Below are 18,435 nucleotides of genomic sequence, written 5' to 3' on the forward strand. Positions count from 1 at the left end.
TCTTTTTTCTTTTTTAAGAAGACAGCATTACAGTACCTTATTACAGTGTGGGCTGTAACTATACATGCTTACTCAAATCCCAAAAACGAATGAGTTTAAATTACTACGTCGTAGCGCCATCTTGTGGGTCAAATGACCTATGTCAGCATTTACCTTGGTCTATAGGTCGCACCGGTCTACAACCCGCACCCAACTTTTTAGATGAAAAAAACAAGGGAAAAAAAGTGCGACTTATACACCAAGTTTTACGGTACTGTACTTCAGTCAAACTGTCTCTTTATGTGTGCAGTTTACAATGATAAAGGGGAAAGATTCACCATTGAAATTACTCTTTGAAGCAGAAGGTCCTTGGTCTCAGGCATAAGTAGACAAAAGCAGTCTCTTAAATATGCATTTGTTGGCTACATACAATTTTTTGATTACTCATTCATTTTCCATAACTGCTTATTCTGTTGGAGGTCACGGGGGCTGGAGCCTATCCCAGCTGACATTGGTGGGGTGAGTTACCCCTGGACAGGTCGCCAGACTATCACAGGACTGACACATAGAGACAGATTCACGCTCACATTCATACCTATGGCATGTTTTTGGACTGTGGGAGAAAGCCGGAGTACCCGTAGAAAGCCCACACTGACACAGGGAGAACATGCAAACTCCGCACAGGTTTCCCCAACCCCGGGGTTCGAACCCCCCACAAATGTCACATGCCTAAAACGTGTGCACCGTGTTGAGTTTATGTTTCTCACAGCTTAACCTATTGGATGGTGAAATGTAAGAGACAAAAACAGGCATGTCACTGCATTGTGTTTATGTTTCTCACAGCTGTACCCACTGTATGGTGCAACATAACAGATGTAAAGATGTACACAGCGTTAAGCTATAGGCTGATTCTTAGCTGCGTCTGAAATTCCATACTAACATGCTATTTAGTATGCTAAAACAGTATGTTTTTTAAGTGTGTCCAAAGCCTTAGTGTGAAACCAACAGTGCATGAATAGCATACTAATTCCACTGAAACATCACAGTATGCAAACAGTGGACACTACGCCAGCATAAATATCCTACAATGGGTAAGCATGAGCAAGTGCAGACATATGCAGTCCAATCAGCAGGTGGTGTTTAAAAATACGCAAATACGCTACATTTTAAAAAAGCAAGCAGTCACACAGCAAAAAGAAAAAAAAATCATTTATAGAAATCAAAAAATGTAATGCATCAAGATACACAAATAATGGTTTTATAATCAAATCATGGCCCTTTAAATCTGAATCTTATTGTGAGGTATTTAGGCTACATCCATGATACTGTGGTAAAAGACTGAGACTAAAGATGTCCCCAGCACAAAGTCAGCATACGCACCAGTTTATCATACATGTAGAATACACTGAAATAAAAAGAGAAGCATTGCTCTTGTATTGTGGGGTAGACAGATGGCCTGCTACAGTTAAGTATAACAGGAAAAAAATGTAACCCTGTTTATATGTAAGATGCTGGTAACATTTTGAATAAGCAACACAGGTTAAATTTATGATTTATGGTTCATATTTCACTTGTACTGACTTTAAAAAGAACGTGCTTTGAGGTTGAAAGTAACTGATGCATTTGGGAAACATTAAAGCTATCACTGGTAACGAGTTTCCCCAAATTCAAAACAAGACGAGCCACTAACGTTATCCTCAACTGTGATATAAAATCATAGCATCTGGGAAAGCTCCCACACAGTCGATGTTTTAGCCCTGAACCTGGCTTTCCATCACTGTCAGGGGTATGTAAGCTGGACATGCAAACATTTGCAGGTTATGTTCCAGCAGATACATACATAGTTACAGCTGCTAAGCTGTGATTGGACAATGGTTATTCAGCAGGAGGGTTTAGTCAATGCAAATCAATTGAAATGTCTATCTGCATTTCAGTTTTACAGATTTGTAGTTTCATATATTGACTAATTTTACCCCTTTAATCCAACACGTAATGCTTAATACGCACTAATCTCTCAAGACAGATTCTGCAATTTACATTGTAGAATCTGTCGGCAGCCCTGTGTGAAAGATGACTGGAGAGGGGGGGGGGGCAGGGCTTTGAGTTTGAACGATGCTGCGCTTTAGCCAATCACAATGAAGGGGGCGTGGCCAAGACATGCAGGTGTCTTGCATGCAGGCTCTGTTGAGCTAACGGGAGACTTTTAACAGATGACGTCCTGATGTTAGCTTTGCTAACTGTCCCTGTCAGCTGCAGCCANGTTTGTTCAATCATTGTGTTTATAGACTTAACAAACATCAGATTAGTCTACACGGTGATATAGTGACATGAAAAATGTGATATATAGCTAAACTCTGCTGGTTTTCTACCGGGAAGTATTTGTAAACAACACAGTGATTCCCTGGGGGCACTGCCGGAAGTGAAGGGCGTGAACGATCGCCGAGGCCCCTGCACTTCCGTTAGTCGAAAAACTCAGGGCTGTGCCTCCAGAGGTAAAGGGGAAAAAAAAAGTTTTGTTTTTTTTTGCCGATGGATTTCCAGATTGAATATGCACTGACTTAAACATTCCATTACTGCATGAACTGGTTGCACTGCGTTACACTCAACAGCAGCTGTCTTCTGCGGGGGAGGGGTGACATTGTGTATTAAATCACCATATGGAGGAAAAATGCATATTACAGAACTATTTCCTCACTTTGTCTCTATTACCTTGAAAGGTCATGTTCAGTCCTCCGTTTATTAAGTCGGCTCTCAGCAGCATGCAGCCTGAGATGTAAACACAGGAAGCTGTAGTAAAGAACTTGTGTTTTCTCTCTTTTCATTGTCAGCTCTTGGTCTTTTATCAATGTAATATTTAAACTCTCTCTGGACTTTTTGGCAACATATATGCGGTATATCTTTTCCCCTCTAATGACCTGTGATCACTTCATTTTCTTGTTTCCTTCCTCCCACTCTTCTCTCGTCCTCGCTTTCTCACGACTCTCCCTTCTTCTGTGCCAACATATACAACCTCAGACAGCCTGCACACGCCTGGGGAATGAGTATTAAGTCCAGTATGTTTATTCAGTGGAGGTGGACTGCGTGACGACTGGCTCTTCCACACGAGACATGTTTGACATTCAGCTAAAGCACACGAGCTAGCATGGACACAGACAAGAGATATAACAAGAGACTTGTACAAACACACACATACAACCTATTGACACCTCATCACATCCCCGAAAACCTGGGACTAGTCCACTGCCCTATTTACTAAACCTGAGCCCGAGTTAAGCACCAGCTGCATGATTTGTGTGAGTAGCCATCGATCTCAGCACCCCTCAGCTCTAGTCACAAATGAACAGCTTCCACTCCAAAGCCACTTTATCAGCTTCACAGTCACTGAAAGGCTTGGAGGGGCTTGTCCCAAAATGAACAGCTCATTAGTTAACTTCACCACTTCAGAGGAATGGGTTTGTTGTTGCTGTTGTTGTTTCAAAGTCTAATGTGTCAAAGTAGCTGCATAATCAGTTCTTAATGAGCCTGGATGAAGTTTTTGGCAGAAGGCTAATTGATGGGGTGAAGGCACAGTCCCGCAGTGGCACATTTAGAATATCAGAGCAGAAATCGAATTAACATTGCACTGCAATCAAGTAAACCTGTCAAACTAAGATTGGATACATCTAATATGTATGTGGATAACAAATATCTCCCAGGAACACTTCAGCACACCTCTTGACTCAGAAACACTCTACAAGTCATCCAAGGAAAATTGGTTATTTAGGCTCAAGTTAAGAAAAGGATTAAACATGTAATGTAAAGCACTACCTTTCCTCAAAGCAGTGGATTAAAATTTTATACTTCAAGCCCCTGGAGAGGTCAGTTAATTCCAGGAATTTAGAAATGTACACAACTAACTTTTCCTCTCTTCTTGCCATAGTAATCTTGACTTAAGACAGACGCAGACAACAACAAGACTAAAAGGAGCTCTATGCAAAATTCAGAGCGCATACTTGTCGGCACGTTTCTCAACATAAAGGTGGCTGAGCTGAGGGCTAGTAGCTAACAGTTCTAACTCTATAAACATCACTGAACAATGGCAACAGTGCTGACAGAGCTAACCAGCGTTAACCAAGAGGGAATCAGATGGTGGGCGCTGTGCTACTGCGATGACGCTGTCTCATTATCAGCAGTATAACCACTGTACAGTGTTGCCTACTCTTCCCATTAAAGTAGCTTGCATTAGCTCCAAAGGTCACCAAAATTCACCAGATAACGACATATATGTTGGTGACATCATTGGGCATTCATTTGGGAAATTGGAAGCAATTTACAACTTCAATGCATTAGACTCAATAGAAAAATCCTTGAAATTTATTTGAATGCAATAAGAGCTTATTCGCATGTCCAATACAGAGAGTGAGAACGTCTGTAGTCACCTCACCTTCTGCCTGCACAACACTGCTAGACACCTGCTAAAGCTACATGTCCCAAGCTAAAAAGTTAGCTTCATCACCACTGGATAATCTACATAGAAGGCATGGAAATCAAGGAGCAGCATTGTTAGCCCTAGTAGCTACTAAATAACTATTACTGTATGATAGGGAAAAAATGTAAGCGCAGACTTAAAAGTTGCAACCAAACCAGAGGATAAGTTTATGATTTACATGACAAAAGGATTTGAGATTGAGGACAGAACGAGTATGCAAAAATCGTCTTGAATAAACTTTACTCAAATCCAAATAAGAGCAGATCATAGCTGTAAGCTAGACTTTAAAGTCTGATACTGTAACATCCGGCACTGGTCCTGAATCGGGCTTTTTATAATGTAACCTGTAACCCCACGTAATAATGTTGGTAGCTTATGATATAATAACTCCATGCCTTGGGAGTGGTGGTAACTTAGGTACCTCAGTTAGCCAGGCATGCTAATTTTAGTGGCTTATGTCAGAGCAGACCACATCCTGCAAACTCTCAGTGTGCCATGCTCCATGTTCATCGTTTCGATCGGCATGAGGAGAAATCCAAAACTGGTCTGGTCACAACTGCTAAGCTATGATTGGACGTTGCTGTTTAGGGGAGGGGTTTAGAAAATGGTCAATTGTTGTCTTTTTCCAAAGTCATTATTTTAATGCAAGAATAACAATAGACACAGACGTCAGCGAATCTGGGTTCAAAGTTCCAAGTCGGAAAATCTTTACAGTGTGCGCTGCTACATCTGCAGCTGTTTAAGTCTGAGACAAACCTGACGACAAGCTAAAACTTACAAAGACCAAATAAACCACACATAAAGACTGATTCCACCAACTTGCACAGATATTTAAGTCCTTAACAGTTAGGAAGGAGCATAAACTTCCAACCTCGAAAACCCATTAGACAAACTATTGAAAGACTTGTCAGAAATGATAGGAGAGGTGTTAGATGACCAAGAAAATTCTGCAAGAACACTCACTGTCACATGTTCTTGTACAAAAACAATCATGGACGATTAACCAGCAGCTTGCACTGTTTATATGCAGTGCAATTTGATGAGTCATCATACCCATATCACATTCATAATCAGAGAAGCAGCATCTCTCACATTCATTCCACTTTCCTACCTTTCTCCACAGTGGTGACTCCCATGGATGGCTGACCCAGGCTCGCCCTCGTCTCCCATTTGCCCTCATCCGGGTGGTACATCTCCACGGAGGCCAGCGGGGTCTGCTGCTGGTTCATGCCCCCGAGCACCATGACCTGGCCCCCCAGCGCTACAGCCGAGGCCCCGGCCCGCGCAGTGGGCAGCGGCGGGAGCTGAGTCCATGTCTGGCTCTCTACATCCAGGACCTCAACGCTGTCCAGGGGCATGCCCGTCTCGCTGCAGCCCCCCAGCACGTAGAGCAGGCCTTCGTGGTAGACGGGGGTGCAGTAGACGCGGCGCTGTGACATGGGGGGGAACTGCTCCCAGTACAGGGACTTGACAGGACTCACCGCCATCTCCTGCACAGGCATGTCTCCAGGACACAGAGGAGGGGACACACCATCACACACCTCGCCGGGGAGGAGGAAGAGGATAGAGGGAGAGGGTGCAGTACGGGGGCTTGCAGCGGTAAGACAAGGCTGAGAAACAAGCGGAGGCACAGGCTTGTTTCTGTCTGTTTGAGTAACCACCTGAACTCCTGAGTCCACAGGGGAAAAGAGACAAGAGAAAGTGAAAGATGGGTAGAAGGAGGGGGGATGATGAGGACAGGGATGCCAGTGAATGAAAGAATGGAGAGAATGGGGAAAAAGAAAGAGAGAGGGAATGAGGAGAGTGTCTAACTCACTCCTCAGCCAGATGTCACGACTCCCTCTCTATTCAAATGTTTTATTCATCCGACTGTTTGGTGTTTTCGAGCAGCGAGGCCATCTGCCCTTCAATCCCCTCTATCCCTTTCTCTCCGGCCCTCTTCTCTCCTTCACTGCATCATGCAGGGAGGTTATTTTGGTTAAAGTTTTGGCTTGAGTATATTCCTGGGGAAAAAAAATGCTTGAAGAGGGTGTCGTAGGGCTTAATACTTAATCCCACAAAAACCTCAAAGTCAAGAGTGGCGGAGTTGAAAAAGAGAAAAACCAACGAGTGGGGAAATGGCACTGGATCAAAGACCCAGGAAGACAGAGTTAAAGAACACTGACCTTCACTTGTGCCCTGATAATCCAAGAGAAAGCCTTTGCAGCAGAGAAGTTTATACCTTCAAACAAAAGGAAATTATTCAGGGCTACCAGTCCCCCTCAGCTGCAGCTCTGCAGTTCTATTTGCACCCTAGTGATAGAGCCTATGGTGGAAAAAAAGACTTTAATAAGTGAACCAAAGTCTTTAAATGGAAACTCTATGGGAGTGTAATGACTGCAAGACTTCCTTGCATTTTTAGAAAGACCCCCCCCCCCCCGTTAATTAAACAAGAACTCCAAATCCCGGAGCGTCTTTCTATGACTTGCTGTCAGCCACGGGGCCTTGTGAACTGTGTCCTTTGCAGCTTCCTGGTAGCTTTGGAGAGGATGAGGGTCCCTTGGCGGGGCCAAACCTGGAAGTAAAGACAACACAGGATTAGACGAGGAATTGGAGTATAAATTAAGTCCCAGAATGACAATCTTCACTGAGGGGGAAAATAACAGCCTGTTTATGTGCTCAACAATTACATGTCATATTCTTTCCGGTGGTTATACTGATTAATAAAGAAGCAGGCGTTCACACCCAAAACAGCCCTGCGTTAAACGAGGCAAAGGGCTGCGAGGTACTGGTGAGACAATGAAATACAGGACATTCATTTTTAGACACAGATCCGTGAATTTAAAGGTTCATCAATGCCAAAATACTGCACAGCACTTTATAATACTGAGACAGGATTTTACAGCTCTGAGTTATCATGCTGGCAATCATGATCTTTCAGCACAATGATCTCAAGGTAAACTGTAGAAATACAGTGCTCACACCACTGAGTAATCCATGCGGAATGTGCACTTGCAGACACTGTGTGTGAATGTCTAGCGCAGCCCAGGTTCAACCTTTATGCCAGACGACCCTGCAGTTGTTTCCGGAGTCCTCTGTGTTGGCACCCCTGCTACACTGCCAGACTGGCATCGTTTTATTGATTGAGAGGGCTGCTTTCTTTCATGCCGAGCTATAGTCAGTCTAAACACAGCCTTGGACTGGCTTCCTTCGATTCACAAGGTTTTTCTTTTGCTTCTATTACTCTCTCAGATTAAAGGCTACAGAAAATGTGACCTAAAATAGGTAAAAAACAAAACAAAAAAAAAACCCAGTACCTAACACATAAAAATCCAGACAACTGGATGGTGGGAGTGTTTCTTTTGAATGCAAATGAATCGTGAAGATCATCATCATAATTAAAATGACCTCAAGACATCACAGGCTGTGGCAAAATGTGAACAAATGTATACAATCCATATTTTTATGCCACATAAGATTTTAAATACTTGATATGCAAATTCAGCAGAGCAGCATCGTTATATTTAATCAAACATCTTATCAAATGGAATCTATTTATGCTGAACACTAATGGAGTATTAATACACCTGGGATAAAGGAATGCCTTTATGTAACTTATTTTCATTAAATACAACAAAAAAAACTAAATCTGTGGCGTATAGGTGAAAATTACAAGTTAAAGTCTGTTTGTTTCTGACTAACTAAAAAATAACCCTGTCAAGTATAAATAAATGCAATCAGAATCCCGTTATGTTGACAGCAATGAATACGTTTACATGCATAAAATATTCCAGTTTTGTCCTTATCCTGAAGAAATCAACATTCCTACAAAGTTGTTTACATAGCTAATGCAAATAAATATTCCACTAATACTCCTGTTTACATGCAGCCATGCATACTCTGATTAACGTGCCCTAACATGTCAATTATCACGTCAGAATATGGAAAAGGGGAACGGCTGAAGCTTCTCATTTTGCTTCTTTGGATTAAAAAAGGATTTTTCAAATATTTCTACCGGTGGCGGACTTGCTAGACCATGCAACCACAGCCTCCCACTTTCATTCCTTGAAACACATTTTTGAAAATGTCTGCATTACAATATTTGCAGATATACAAAAACCTATTCATATCCAAGTCTTTCTTAATGTTTAAAAGTAGGTGTGTTTCTCCTTCCGACCAGAACGTATAAATGACAACGCACAGAGCTGACTGTAATCAGGCAAGAACACATGTGTTGTAAACCGTGTTAAAGTCCCCAACTATTCTGAATGTGCTGCATTCATGCCCAAATAATGCTATTAAAACTTGAATAATATCATCATATCCCACGTCTTAATCAGAAGATGATAAATTCTGATGACCACACCAAATTCAGAATATTGTCATATTTGGAATAATAGTGAAAGGTTAGTGCACGTGTAAACATAGTCAATGACATGTCTGGCTGTGCATGTGTGAGTGTGAGTGTGAGTGTGTGTGTGTGTGTGTGAGTGTGTGTGTGTGTGTGTATGTGTGTGTGGCAGAGACACAGCAGCAGGTGAGCACACTGTGACCTGAAGACTGACAGGGAAACCAATGACATTTAGCAGGTGGTGAGATTGAAATAAAGCTACACAAAATGTCTCTGTGTTACTCAGTAACTCCTCTGCCATCTTCATCTTCTAGCTCACACTCACATTATATATAGAGATATGTATATATAAAAAAGTACTATATATCCATAATTAATTATGCTTTCTTCCTGGTGCCAATTAGTGGCCTGAACCCTGTGGACACTCTGACCTTTAACAAATGAGAGGGAAAGAGAAATAAGGGTGAGAACAGAAAAGTTAGTGTATGTCCAAACCAGCATTTACTATATGTGTGCTGTCATGGTCTCTAAGCACGGTGATTCTCAGTTGTATTGACATTTTCTAATTGTTTCAGGTCTCCTAATATGGCTAAATTTGTTTGTGATTGTTGATTTCCAACGACAGGAGATGTAACTCTGCAGTGTGAAGCTGTTATTACTCTCGGATGACATCTTTGTGAATGAAACTTGCCAATGGAACGCCACAGTTAGCCTTAAATATCAATGTAGGGCTGCTGATTATGGAAATGATTGACTATCAAGAACAGGTGGCTTTCATTAAGATGAAATTTCCAGAGGAGATTTTGTTGAGTTTGACTTGTAACTCAAGAAGACCCTATAGAGAAAGGATAAGGATACAAAAATGTCCTTTCATGAGGTCCAGTGTGAGGAAAACATAATGTCATACATCCATCACTGTATCTCCTCAGATGTGTGTACTGACAGTAGCTTATTTCTGTTCAGCTGACACACTCATACTTTGTCTTTCAACATAAGATGCCAATACACCAACTCCCATGTGTGTGTGGGTGGTATGAAGAGTGCTGGTGTCAAAGTGCAAAAATAAAGCCAAATCAAAGACGTGAGACTGTGAATGCCGATGACCAGCCGGATGATCCCTTTATGACGAGTCCCCAACTGTGGGTTGAACAAGTCAAAACAAAGGCATTATAGGATGTGATTCAGAGAGGGCAGGGAACACACTGCAGCTGCAGCGCAAATCTCATAGCAACCATTCCTGGCACAATCATAGGCTCCATGTACTTGCCATTATTAGCCATTATTTGTTATTTATGTACTGTCATAACATGGCTGTGCACAGATCAGAGCTTGATATTTACTAACCAGGGAGCAGTTTCACAAAGGCCATGTGTGAGTTTTATGCACATTTAGTTTGAGAATTGGCTAATCCTCTTTCCTGTTTGACATCAATAGAAAACATATGAAACAAATATTTTCTCAAAAGTTTGGGTTTGTTCTAAAACATAATCACATATTTGGTCCTCACATATGCAGCAGCACTATGAAGTCTGGCTAATTTCAGAGGAGAGAAAAACATGTGCACACTTGATTTATAATGAATTTGAATTACTTATTATTCCTCTTGAACAGTTACATTGCAATAACTAAACCCTGCTTACTCTTATTCAACTTGCAGAGAGTAAGATAACATAACTAGCATAAAGAGCCAACAGATGATTGGCCGAGCTCACAAAAAGTACTGAAGGTGGGAGGAAATGGTTAGCAAGCTTACTTCATAGTTAAGGAAAAAGCACACCTACCAACTAGTGTTGGGCCAGTGTTAAAATTTTCAAACTGGTTTGATATTAAGCCAAACAGTGGACCAGACCGGTATCCCAAATTTTACTTCTAGGTGTTGACACTTAACTTTACAGCCGTTCCTGAGCGTAACATAATGACATTGTGTCGTAACAGCAAGTGTCTGACTATCATGTCGTCAGAGCTCTTTGTCCACATTGAATCCATTAAATATGCACTTCTGTTACATCAGTTAAACAAACCATCATCAGCAGATCAGACTGGAGACGTAATCGTAAAAGATGGGGGAGTAGTGTACTTGCTATCTTCTTATATTTATACTTACGACATGGGTTTTATATTGTGATAATTACTGGAGGTTGCTATTAGCTACGGTCATTTAGCAGAAACTTTTAGCTCCCTGCCGACCTCCATCAAGCCTGCTGCCACCTTATTTTGGTTTTAGTAGTAAATATAGATAACTATATAGACTATAACTATATAAATAACTCCTCATTTCAATTTCATTAATCTGTCATCCCTCATCCAATGTTGCTTGCAAATAAATCGAAAGGGTCTCTACCAAAGTTTTGGCTCCACATGGCCCGCTGCTTCACTCCTGGCCAGTTAGGACACCTCTTTCATCGGCCTCAAATCCAAAGTGTTGCCATATTGGTTCAGTTTTATTTTTCCGGATAAAGTAACTAGTCCATGTCTTGTCTGGTCACCCCAAAAAGCATAAGAACTTTTCCCTCTTCCATATCTTCTGAAATTTGATCTCCTTCATGATGCCGGTGCTCTGCTCTGCAGTAAATTGCACATGGCCTGTCCGACACTAGTTGCTCCATTAGTTTTTTTTCTAAACAAACACAATATTATGGATTTAGCGCCAAGAAGCCGTTGGGACAGGTCGCTGATGTAGAGTAGCCTACGTTCTCATTTGCCAGAACATGCCATGCTGACAAATGCCAGTTCAGACAGTTTGCATATATCAAACCAAATTAACCTTGTACACTGGACCAGACAAGCAAAACCAGAAATTAACTCCAAACCAATTAAACTAATCCTGTACTTCATTCCTCATGTTCACGGTGTGCAAAACAATGCTGTTACTACCAGTCTTTTAAAGCTGAAGGTCCCGTCAAAGAAGTAGCTAATAACGATTGTTTGTGATGCGTCTTCATCTCAGGAAATTGTATAATGTTGCCAGCACTTATTGTCTTTGATTGTTTCTGTGTGTGTGTGTGTGTGTGTGTGTGTGTGTGTGCAATGTTGGGAGCTCTGCTGTGCATCGGCACTGCACTGCCTATCAAGGCAACTACATGAAAAAAATAGCTGACTGGGTGTTTTGTTCTTCTTCCATTATTTATCAGTGTTCTTTGATTTTGGGAGGCGAGCCCGAGCCTACTGCTTTGTTACGATATAAAGATTCTGCCACAAACATGCTCTTATTACAGGGGGTAAATATTCATGGCAGCATGGAAACATTTGATGTACAATATGCGGGTTAAGTCTTGCTGCTAAATTTAACATCTGAAGCTTGTCGTAGCATAAACGCTGCACCCATATCCTCGTACCTCCAAGAAGAAAAAAGACCTCAGACCTTTCTGTGGATCTCTGTTACTTCAAGTGAGTTTACAAGAGAGATAAGTAGACATGGTAAACTCAAAATTATGCAAGTATATTTTATTTAGTTCACAGTTCATCACTGGAAAATATCATCTCACTGTCTTTCAGTCCCTTCTTCCCTTATGTTACGCTTGATGAGGCCAAAAATAGGTGACTTAAAGGCCAAGATGAATTTATATATAGTTTGGGATTAAACTATTGTGTGTGTTTCATTTAAGGATCTAATTGAGTCGTTTCATTATATAATACCAGTAGGCTAAAGAGTACACACCGTTCTCCTAGTGCTCAGCTGCTGGAGATGATTATACTCTCTGGTTATCACAGCTGTGAATGGTGCCGTGTTAGAGTGTGCATGGCAGACGCGACTACAACCAAGACTCCCTGAGGTGCTCTGTCCCTACTAGCAACACATGCTTACAGCCCTAAAACAGTGAGCCAATAACACAATAACAGCTCTATGCAGGGATTCAACCGCCTAGTGAAAGTAATAAGGAGAACATTTACAGCAGTATGACTCTTTAGGGATCCTGAAGTTAAATTTTATTTGAAATTGTTAAAATGTTCAGATTTATCAAAGTGAAGCTGTTTTACCAAATGACCATCTTAAAGGAGCAGAAACTTCTCCCATGTTCAAAGCATGAACTCCTGGTTAGAATTCCTTCAGTGTTCAGGAGGTTTTTACCGTAAGCCGTATTATCACAGAGGTCTCTTCCTCTCCCCAAACAAATAGACTGGGTCAGGGGTCAGCAACTTTTCCTGTCAAAAGAGCCATTTTTAGACAAAAAAGCTCTGAAATAATTTGCCTGGAGCTGCAAAACATATTTGAACCTTATAATGAAGGTGACAATAACTCTAAATTCACAACATCAAATGAGCATTTACCAATGTTTTACCACAAGGTGGCTACTCCACAGGGGGCTATTTATGATTGTTTGGCACTTGAACTTCGCAGGGTTGGTGGTAAAGCAAACAAATGTGTTCACGCACTGTTAAATTCTTTATTGCCCTCCAAGACTTTTTTTGATCTGGAATTCATAGCTAGCTTAGCTCGGGAGATCCAAGACATGTCATGGCTATTTAGGTTCAGCAAAATTGATGATAAGCTGTGATAAGCTGTATGACACATATGTAAATGATGAAAAAACATTTTTTAATTCTGTGTATAGGCTATACATTTATACAATGGAGAGTGTACGAATGACTCAAGACCTACAACAATGAAAAATGTAAATTCAAATGTTATAAAATAGCCGTTATTAATTTCTATATAATTTTTTGCCAAAGCCACAGGGAGCCACTGGAGAGGGGCAAAAGAGCCACATGTGGCTCAGGAGCCACTGGGTACATGGTAAAAATCAGTGTTTTTCCTAAGCTGTTCGGCTTGTCATTCAATTCAATTCAATAGAACTTTATTCATCCCAAAGGAGATTCTTAGAGGGGCTGCTAATACGGTGGCCGACACAAACATGCAAAAAACACAAAAACATGAATGGTCCTAACTAGAGCCAGTGTTTGCTTTGTCTATTCTGAGCTACTGTAGAAACATGGTGGTGCAACATGACAAACTCTGTGGACAAGGGCCTGTTCCTTATAGATTTCAATGGCTCATTTTAAGGTTATGAAAACCAGATGATTCTTATTTTCAGGTGATGGTACACTAAAGAAAACATTACATTATATTCCATTTCTGCCAATATATCTCCCTAAATTCTACACACTGGACCTTTAATGTTTGATTAAAGGAGCTATATGTAAGAAATCTAAAACAAATAGTCGTAAAATCCTCCTAATATGTCACAGAGACTAAGGAATAATGTTCATATAACATACTGATCTCATCGACAACAATAGTACAGCCAGAATATTCACATTTAAAAAAATTTTTTGCAGTCTGCAAATCATGTTTATGTTTTGAATTTGTGTTTTGACCTGTTGCACCACCCACCGCCGTCTACCAGTCACGCAGTCAGTAGAGTCTCAGCATCAGTTACAGTTACAATTGAGCGACAGCAGCACGGCAAGCAGCATTAGCAGTGTCCCGGTACATAGCATTAGCAGCCGGCTCCTCAGCTGTATCCCGGGAGCAGCGTTAGCAGCAGAGAAGCCGGACTTGCTCGAACGGTCCGCTGGAAAACCGAAGATCAAGGACGCGGCAGCCGCCCGTGGGCAAACAAAGCAACCTCGAATCTGTAGGGGAGGGGGGGCGGACACGACTCACAGCAGTATTTTGAATTTGAGTGCAGTAACTATTTTGGCCACATTCTTACATACAGCGCCTTTAACTTCTAGTTGTATAGCTTAATTTGCAGTGGTGTACATAAAGTCTGCACTATGACACTCTTAAGCTAAAAATGTGTGCCACTCAGACCCTAAATTCAATTTATTTTTACCTCCAAATCTTGCCCACGGCAGCCTTACATATGCTGAACAGTTGAGGAAACTGTAAATAATCAAGAAAGCCTTTGCAATCAAAGGCACTGCACTAACATGGGAATACAATAATGATCTGTAGAAAGGCTGATGGATGTATATAATTACAATCAAAACCCTGTGGGGCCCTTGTCTGTCCTTGCTAACAACAGACAGTGACTGCTAAATACGGCTAAATTAGAGTGAGACACCAAACAGGCACTTCATCAGCCACTGGTAACGTCACAAGGGGGTTTTGTTCTGTGCGTGAAATGAGGGTGGACGATAAGCGGAGGGGATCTGAGATGCTCAACTGATCAGAACATATAGGAACACTGACCTTAAGCATCTGCTGAGAAGATTAAAGTAACAAGACAAAGAGTCTACAGAGTGGCATTAACAGAGACTACACCAGGCACTCCTAAGTCTTTAGAACCAAAATAGGACTTTTACTGTCATCCTGGGACTGTGCTCCTGTAATATACAGCATTACTGTAAGGGAGGGACTTTGCAGAAGTTGGCCCAAGGGTCTCTACTAAGACAGGAAATATAATCATCAGCTGGGAGTCTTCCCATGAGAAAACAGTTACATCAGTGGCTTACTGCCAAAAACCCTCCTGGGGAAACTTTGAGTAAAAGCCTAGAAAAGTCATTAAGCTGATGCCGCTGATGCCGCTGATGACGGAGACAGCTGGAACTGTTGATTAATAAAGGAATAAATAAGTCATATACTAACTATTCAGGATTGAAATAACACACAAAGTCTCCAGGAGATCAGGGGATCATATCCAATTAAGTGTTAATTCAAACCAAATTCCTCCATGTGTAGACTCAATCCCACAGTCAGTACTAATATTTTAGCACTCAGTAGGTTATGGGATAGCGTACAGCAAGAGACTGATTAATTAGTGCATCATAATCACCAACAAACTACATATGAAGCAACTGTGCTTAAATGGCTTATTTTACAATAAGGACCAGCTCCCTGTTGCTTTTCCAACAGCTACACTGCATAAACACTGCATCTGCACTAACATCATTTGGCTTTAAACGAGTTTACAAGCTTCTGTTAAAAAGATAATCAGCAAGACAATAAGCACAGAAACCCTAAACGACATCCATGTTTCCTTGTTGACTCCGTTTTTCTAATTTGTCTGCATTCAGTAAATCATATCAGAGTACATCTGCACAACAATGCTGCTACAGTGCGAATTAGGCCACTTACATAAACTGCGAGCTCCCTGAAGTATAATCCTGCTGATACAGCAAAATTTATTTTAATTGTTTTTCATTATCCAGTGGAAATGAAGTTTGGAGATTTAAGTAAAAAAAAGTCAGCCTCTAAATTAAACATCCGTCTGTATAAACTTGAATTAATGTGGAACAGCCAATACAAAAGCACACTGTTAGATCCTACAGAGCTGAATGATTTAAATAATGAAAGACAACAGTCGCTGTGAGCCGTGTGTGAAATTACATTCTATGCCTCAAAAACTGCAGATGTAAAATGTTCTGCATAATAATTAGCCATGTGCTTCTATTGGGGAGAGTGCTGTTGGAGAAATGGCCCTTACAAGGAATGAACATTTGTTTTCGGGGATACCAGGCTGTTGGACAAATGGGCTTCTGGTCCAGTGGTACATTTTTCAGACTACTGAGGCTTAGGAGTTATGAGCCGTTGGCACAATGGGCAGTCCTTCAATTCATCACAGAGCTATGAGAAACATGGAAACAATTAAGATAGCAAAGTCACTTATATTATAATGTGCTCAACAAATGACCCTACAATATACAGTATTAATAATAATTGGCCAACATAGTCACAGAATCATATTGGGGTTAATTAGGAGCCATTTAACATACAAAGTATAAAAAATACACTTCCACTTACAAAAACAAATGTATAGGCTTAATTTAATGGAGTCGTATTACAGATCTGTCTACCACAGGGTCAGGATACAACAGATTAACAACAAAGTTTGCTGCCCAAGAAAAGGGCTCTCAGTAATGGAGCAACTAGATTCACTGTAACAGTAGCATGGCAGTAATAAAAAGATGGTTACATATGACATATGATCACAATATTTATTTGAATGGAAGAAGTCAGATGTTGAAACTGACTCTGAAACTGGAGACAAATGTAACACCATGTCAATTTGTGTGAACTGCTCCTTTATATACATCAAAATGAATTGTATATGTATAGAAAAAGTGATAAAAATTTGTATTTGGGTGAACTATCCTTTTGCGTACCCAGTGATGACTTGTTTATGTTGAAAAATACTGTTGTGTCGTCTGTCCTGATGGTTGCTTGGCTTGTGGAGAGCGGCAGTAATTTGTTGCGACCGTCCACACCCTATCAGCCATGGCAGAAAACCATGTGCTAGGACACACTACACTTGACACATGCTAACCATGTTACGTAAAAGTAAAAAAACAAAAACAATGATTGCATCTTTTGATTAATCCATACAAAAGGTCTGGACAATATGACAAAAATAAAGTATGTCGAAAATTTTGGGGGGAAAAATCGTGGAAAATATCAAGTTATGGGTAAAAAGAAAGAGAATGGACCACGACTGGGTCAGTCCTGTCACAGGGACGGAGTACTAGGAAAACTTATCTGACTGAACAGGGCCACCATTAGCACGCTCACTGACCCTCTGACTGACTGACTGACTGACTGACTGACTGCTGCTTGATGAAGATATTCAAAGGTCCCTTCAGACCAGGGTGTTAAACTACCAAGCTGATAGTTTTATAAAGCCGCATGTACGCCTGATTCTGATTCGACACATTCTCTTTTATGAACAGGCCCACTAGTTTGTGTAAGAGATGCCGAAGCCTACGCATCATTTTTATGCACAAACAAAATACATCTGGCCCCTGACCATACGCCATCATAGATATTTGTTAAGAGGGAACTCCTACATGACAATACCCAACAACAACAGTTTTATATACCACATTTTGACCCCACTTTGATGCAACTGTTTACTGTAACTGACTCCATCCTTTAATGTTGAGAGTAGCAGAGGACTTTGAAACTGATGCATAAAAAACAAAAATGAATCCACCCACTCAAATCCACTCAAATGGAGTTAAACAAGGTGACAATACTGAGTGATATCAGGTAAGGAAATAAAGAGTCTAACGCTCAAAATCTCTTGGCGGGTCTCCTAGACATGGGCTGCAAATAAGGTGTCCCTTACTGTGAGGAGTTAAAGCTCACAAACTGCCTTGACTTAAAGCAACACTTACTTGTCTGGAAATTTTACACTTTTCTTTGTTTAGGTCAGGGGTGGAAATCCCAGGGGGGACAGGGGGGACATGACTCCCCCTTCAGTAAAGCTGTACCCCCCTAGAATCATTTGAGACACAATTAATAATTTTTGAACAATGCAGTAGTATTTATTGAAAGCACAAGCGGTGCTCATTATAATCGCGCAATAATGTGCTATTTAAATCTTAAAAGATTGAGTCCCCCCCTCCCATTCCTAGTAGTGGTATATCCCACACTCTTTCCAACAGGCAGGGCTAGCAGCCTTAGTACTTGGCAGCAGTAGCCACGTGTGGCTGGAACCGCTGTCCACATCGCGCATCGCAGGGTACGATGTTCACTCCCACAGACACAGTTTAACTTACACAAGTTACAACACATCCCACTTACTGTTACAACAAGCCCCAGGCCCAGGCTGATAATATAAACTGTCTGCAACATTTCTCCTGCATTGTTCAAAAGCCTACTCAATTACGAGTGCTGCTAAGCTAAAAGCTAATGATTAAGCTCAGAGTTTAGTGACAGAGAGGACAGGAGAGAAAGAAGAGGGAGAGGACAGGACAAGAGCAGTCAGTGGCGGAG

At 41.1% G+C, this 18,435-nt stretch overlaps 2 protein-coding genes across 2 annotated transcripts in view; one reads left to right on the forward strand and one right to left on the reverse strand.

The window, feature by feature from the left end:
* LOC126403394 (kelch domain-containing protein 8B-like) overlaps positions 1-6,278 on the reverse strand; it is a 201,659-nt gene extending 195,381 nt beyond the window's left edge. The window contains exon 1 of the mRNA XM_050066030.1: positions 5,559-6,278. Within this exon, the coding sequence (XP_049921987.1) occupies positions 5,559-5,949 (391 nt within the window). The 5' untranslated portion in view covers positions 5,950-6,278. The remainder of the gene's footprint in view (positions 1-5,558) is intronic.
* The window catches only part of cdk11b (cyclin-dependent kinase 11B), a 91,730-nt gene continuing 77,264 nt past the window's right edge, over positions 3,970-18,435 (forward strand). Inside the window, exon 1 of the mRNA XM_050066023.1 lies at positions 3,970-3,973. The gene's annotated coding sequence lies outside the window, so the exon portion shown is untranslated. The remainder of the gene's footprint in view (positions 3,974-18,435) is intronic.

The sequence above is a fragment of the Epinephelus moara genome, chromosome 16 (genome assembly GCF_006386435.1).
Source record: "Epinephelus moara isolate mb chromosome 16, YSFRI_EMoa_1.0, whole genome shotgun sequence".
Classification (NCBI taxonomy): Eukaryota; Metazoa; Chordata; class Actinopteri; order Perciformes; family Serranidae; genus Epinephelus; species Epinephelus moara.